Here is a 4,115-nt window from a genome sequence, read left to right on the forward strand (position 1 = left end):
TCTTAAATCAATTCTTAAACTGTTAAATTTTACAGTCAAAACCAATATTTCTACTATTGTTGTAAAATAAATGTGATATATCCGTTATTTTCATCACCTGAACACCTCTCTTTTTTCCTGAAATTGCCTGGCTCAGCAGCAGGACATCACGTGACAGCAGTCTGGTCTCTGATTGGATTAAATTTGAGACCAGTGGATCTAGCTGTCCAATGAGAGGCTTGGAAGCTGCAAGCACATCTCCCACACTTCTTTGCAAATCCTCGGCAGCGTCCTGCAACTTCTAGTGTTACACAGTGTCAGACATAAAACAACCAGTTAGCAATGAGAATATAAGGAGTTATTTAATCCATATATCTATTTACTGAGACCTTTAATTGGATATCATTGATCAGTATTTCCTGCTCATCTCTCCAACTATTAAGATCAATACACATTAAAAAAACTTAAGACCACAATGCTATAGCTGCTTTTTATCCTCTTGGAAAAAATGGAAAGAGAAAACTCCTGCTTTATACAAATGGTTCTGAATCAGGTATTCCAAAATACACCTTTAAGAGTACTTTTGAAGTGGGGTCGAAATGGAAAATATTACATGAATGGAGGCTCGATTTCTTTTTTTCTGCATTACAGTGCGAAACAAAATATGCAGCATCTAGACTCTGCAGGTACAAGTACAGTAGATTTGGTGAACGAACAAACAGAGCAGCCCGAAGCTGATATTTCTGCCCATAAGTGCATGCTGTCTTTTTCTTTTCAAGAACAGGAGACCAGTCACTGAGAAACACACTTAACAAAATTGTGAATGCAGTGCACATTGTAAGAGGACTTGCATAACTTCATGACAATCAAGCAATTGAATAAGTATGTTATTTAACTAGTTCTGTCTGCTCTCAGGGACCTTTAGCAATGCCAAAATTTAGTTTCAATTAAACTACTTAAAATAAAACAAAATTTTACATTTGTGAGCCCTAAATAAACAAGTTAGTGTTGCTCACATGAATATATAACCAGCAGTTTTAACAAAACATATCTTGGTTTTGTACTGGTTTCAACTGAATATATAAGGTTTTTCAGTGTTCCCATTTAGAGTTGTAGAATAATGCGACAAATTCTGAATATTTTTACAGCGAGAGGAATTAATTCCTTCTTTCTCAGGAGAAGTCAACCCAGATTCATCAAATCTTACACACTAACAACTTTCTGCATTAGTAAACTTGTAAAAACACTAAATGTTAAAATAAAAGGATCCATGTGGACAACAGAAGTTCCACTGAAATATGTCGATGTTTTTAAAGTATACCAACTAACAACCCTGTATTCGAAAAGCTGTGATTGTGAAGAAATACTACTTGTGAAATGTTTTAATCGGGAAATATTTTCACACAATGCTTTCCTTAACAAAAAGGTTTTGCACGTATGTTGTGTCTTTATGTAAAGAAGCTATCAGCCCATACGGCTAACTCAAATATTGAAATTATTATTGACCATAAAAAATAAAAAATTAGTTGGCTTCTGTTCATTTACATATTGCAAGAATTTACTTTGACATTACATCAGGGATGACAGAGCCAATCTATTTGAATCAACAATCACTGGGGTACACATTTACATTTAACTGCTTATTCAAACGGAGCTAAATGTCGCCTGAACTCACCTCCACTGAGTGAAGCATGGCCTGTTTGTCCTGCTGAGGTGAACATCTTGACTGCTCTTCCCACTGACGCCTCAGTGTTTGCAGCTGAAGGGAGCACTGATCAGAGAGGCGAGTGTACTCCTGCCAGCGGAGCAGTGTCTCTGCAGTCTTCATGTGCTCATCTTTTAGCTCCAGCACCACGTCCTTCCACCTGAACACGATTCATTAGTACTTTATAGCTCTGTAGAACTTTAAAGTGTTTATGTGTATACAGTAAAGCTACTATAGTCCAATTATACTGTGGTGCATGATTTTATGGACGTTTGCAAAGTGTGTGCCATCTGATCACAAAATGATAAAATGTTTACACTTTAGTGCAGGTGAAAAAATAATGAAACTGACAGTCAGAGCTTGGCACTCTTATCTCACTAACTGTACAGTATTTGAGATTCACAAGGACACAGAGGTTAAAGAGTCTTACCATAAATCCGTTTTGAAATAACACACAGTATATTATCTTTAAATTAATATTTTCACTACTTTTTTACCTGATTCTGATGTACCCTGGCTTAGACAGGTATGTAAGCCAGGATACGCTGGCCTTGTATTGGCATGAGTAATGTATTATATGTAATAGAAATTATTTATACTTGAAAAAAAAAAACACATTTCATGTTTCATCTGAAAACCCATGTATTTCAAAATCTTATACTTCTCGTGAGCTTAGAAAACAGTCTAGTTATCAGCTTTGTGACAATGCATTTTAAAGATAATCCAGTGGGTATTTATTTGATTGCTTAAAAAGAGGAATAACTTATCTTGGAGTACTTATAGAAAAAGGATTTAGTGGCATCTAGTGCTGAGGTTGCAGATTGCAACCAACTGAATACCCCTCTGCTCATCCCACCCTTTCCAAGAATGGAGAGAACTTATGGTGGCCCTCAGGTGATGTAAAAACCCAAAAGGCCTCATCCAAGGCTAGTTTTAGTTTTTTTGTTCTGGGCAACTGCAGAAACACTGGGATGCAACATGGCTGAAACTGTAGAAGAGGACCTGTTCCCAATGTAAATATAAAAAACCTCAATCTAAAAACACTAAATCCTACTTACTGCTTCTTTATATCTATTTAAAAAAAATCTGAATCAACATATTTAGAAATACTTTTTTTTCTTTTACTTGACAGCAGTGATTTGCAGACTTTGTTGCTGAATCTGAACCTCTGATTCTATTTTGGTTATGTCAGGCCACTAACCGTTTCTGCTCTCCTCTCATTTGATCATCCAGCATTTGTGTTGTTGCACAATGAAGACTCTTCACTAGACTCTGATAGGACTTGTCCACTGACGCCCAAAGCTCTTCTCCCTTTCCGGCCATCTCCTGGAGCTGCTGTGCATGAAAAAAAAATTATATTTTCACTTTAAAGGTGAGAACTTCTCCAAAGCCCTCAGTATTGTCACTGGTACTGAAGGCTTGATGTCGATGAATGCCCACAGATTTACTAAATCTGTCAAAAATAGATGGAAGTGCTTTTATATTATATTACTTTGTAAATTGAAGCTTAAAAGCTGTCAAGCCTTTTGATCAACTTATTCGAGCAGTTGAAGCTGCAAAATGCCCTTAAATTTATGTTTAGGTCATTATGATCAAATAGAACATGTGATTTTTTTTTTTGTGGCTGTAAAGCCTTTCATTGCACATGTGTACGAGATATGATGGTAAATGCTCACCTGGAGGAGGTCCAAATATCCTTTGGCCTGCTTCAGTGAGAACAGGGGCTGATGCTGCAGAGCACAGCGCACCCTGGTGGTGTGCAGTGAAACCTCACTTAGATCTCGCTCGAAACATCTCCACTCCTCTATGGTCTTCTGCAGAGCAGGTCTCACAGCTTCCATCTGTAAATGGTCACAAAGGGAGACGGGTGACGTCTGGTGACGCAGAATCCCTGACAGCTGAAAGGCTTTTATCAATACTGTTGAGGAACAAATTCCTTCTTTTAAAGAAATAAAGCACTTTTCTTTAATGTAACTTAGTGGAAGTTCAGCCAGAAAGACTATTTACCCTCACTCATTCACAAATCTCTCGGCTTCACTCTGGCTTCTTCTCTGCCGGCTGACCATGGGCGTCACTCTAAATTAATCTAACCAGATTTTACAACAATCTCTCCTAAACCAATCATATCATCACTTTCCAATTTTAAATGGTTCTCCTCTATGGTGATCAGTTGTCTTTTTAGAAAAAATAGACATGACCATCCTCAACCCCATTCACCTCCAGTCTTCAGTGCATGCAGTGCCAGCTCCTGTTCCTTTATCTGAACTAACCATGGTATTCCCGTCCCCATTAATGTCACCATGGTGTCTAAACGCCAAAACTTTTCACTATTCACTTTTATTGTGCCCTATGCAATAAATTATTGTTCACTATAAATTAAGTTTCTCTTAACTGAATTATAAATATGTAAGAATATTAACAAACAAACAAC

The 4,115-nt window shown here is 37.2% G+C and overlaps 1 protein-coding gene across 1 annotated transcript; it reads right to left on the minus strand.

The window, feature by feature from the left end:
- Positions 1 to 97: 97 nt before the first annotated feature.
- Positions 98 to 3,525, minus strand: LOC121966145 (nesprin-2-like; the record flags this gene model as incomplete). The annotated part of the gene is made up of 4 exons (XM_042516255.1): positions 98 to 280; positions 1,655 to 1,844; positions 2,886 to 3,019; positions 3,361 to 3,525. Coding segments are annotated over 4 exons (672 nt in total), but the record flags the coding sequence as incomplete, so codon positions are not given.
- Between the last annotated feature and the right edge of the window lie 590 nt (positions 3,526 to 4,115).

The sequence above is a fragment of the Plectropomus leopardus genome, unplaced genomic scaffold (genome assembly GCF_008729295.1).
Source record: "Plectropomus leopardus isolate mb unplaced genomic scaffold, YSFRI_Pleo_2.0 unplaced_scaffold23275, whole genome shotgun sequence".
Lineage (NCBI taxonomy): Eukaryota > Metazoa > Chordata > Actinopteri > Perciformes > Serranidae > Plectropomus > Plectropomus leopardus.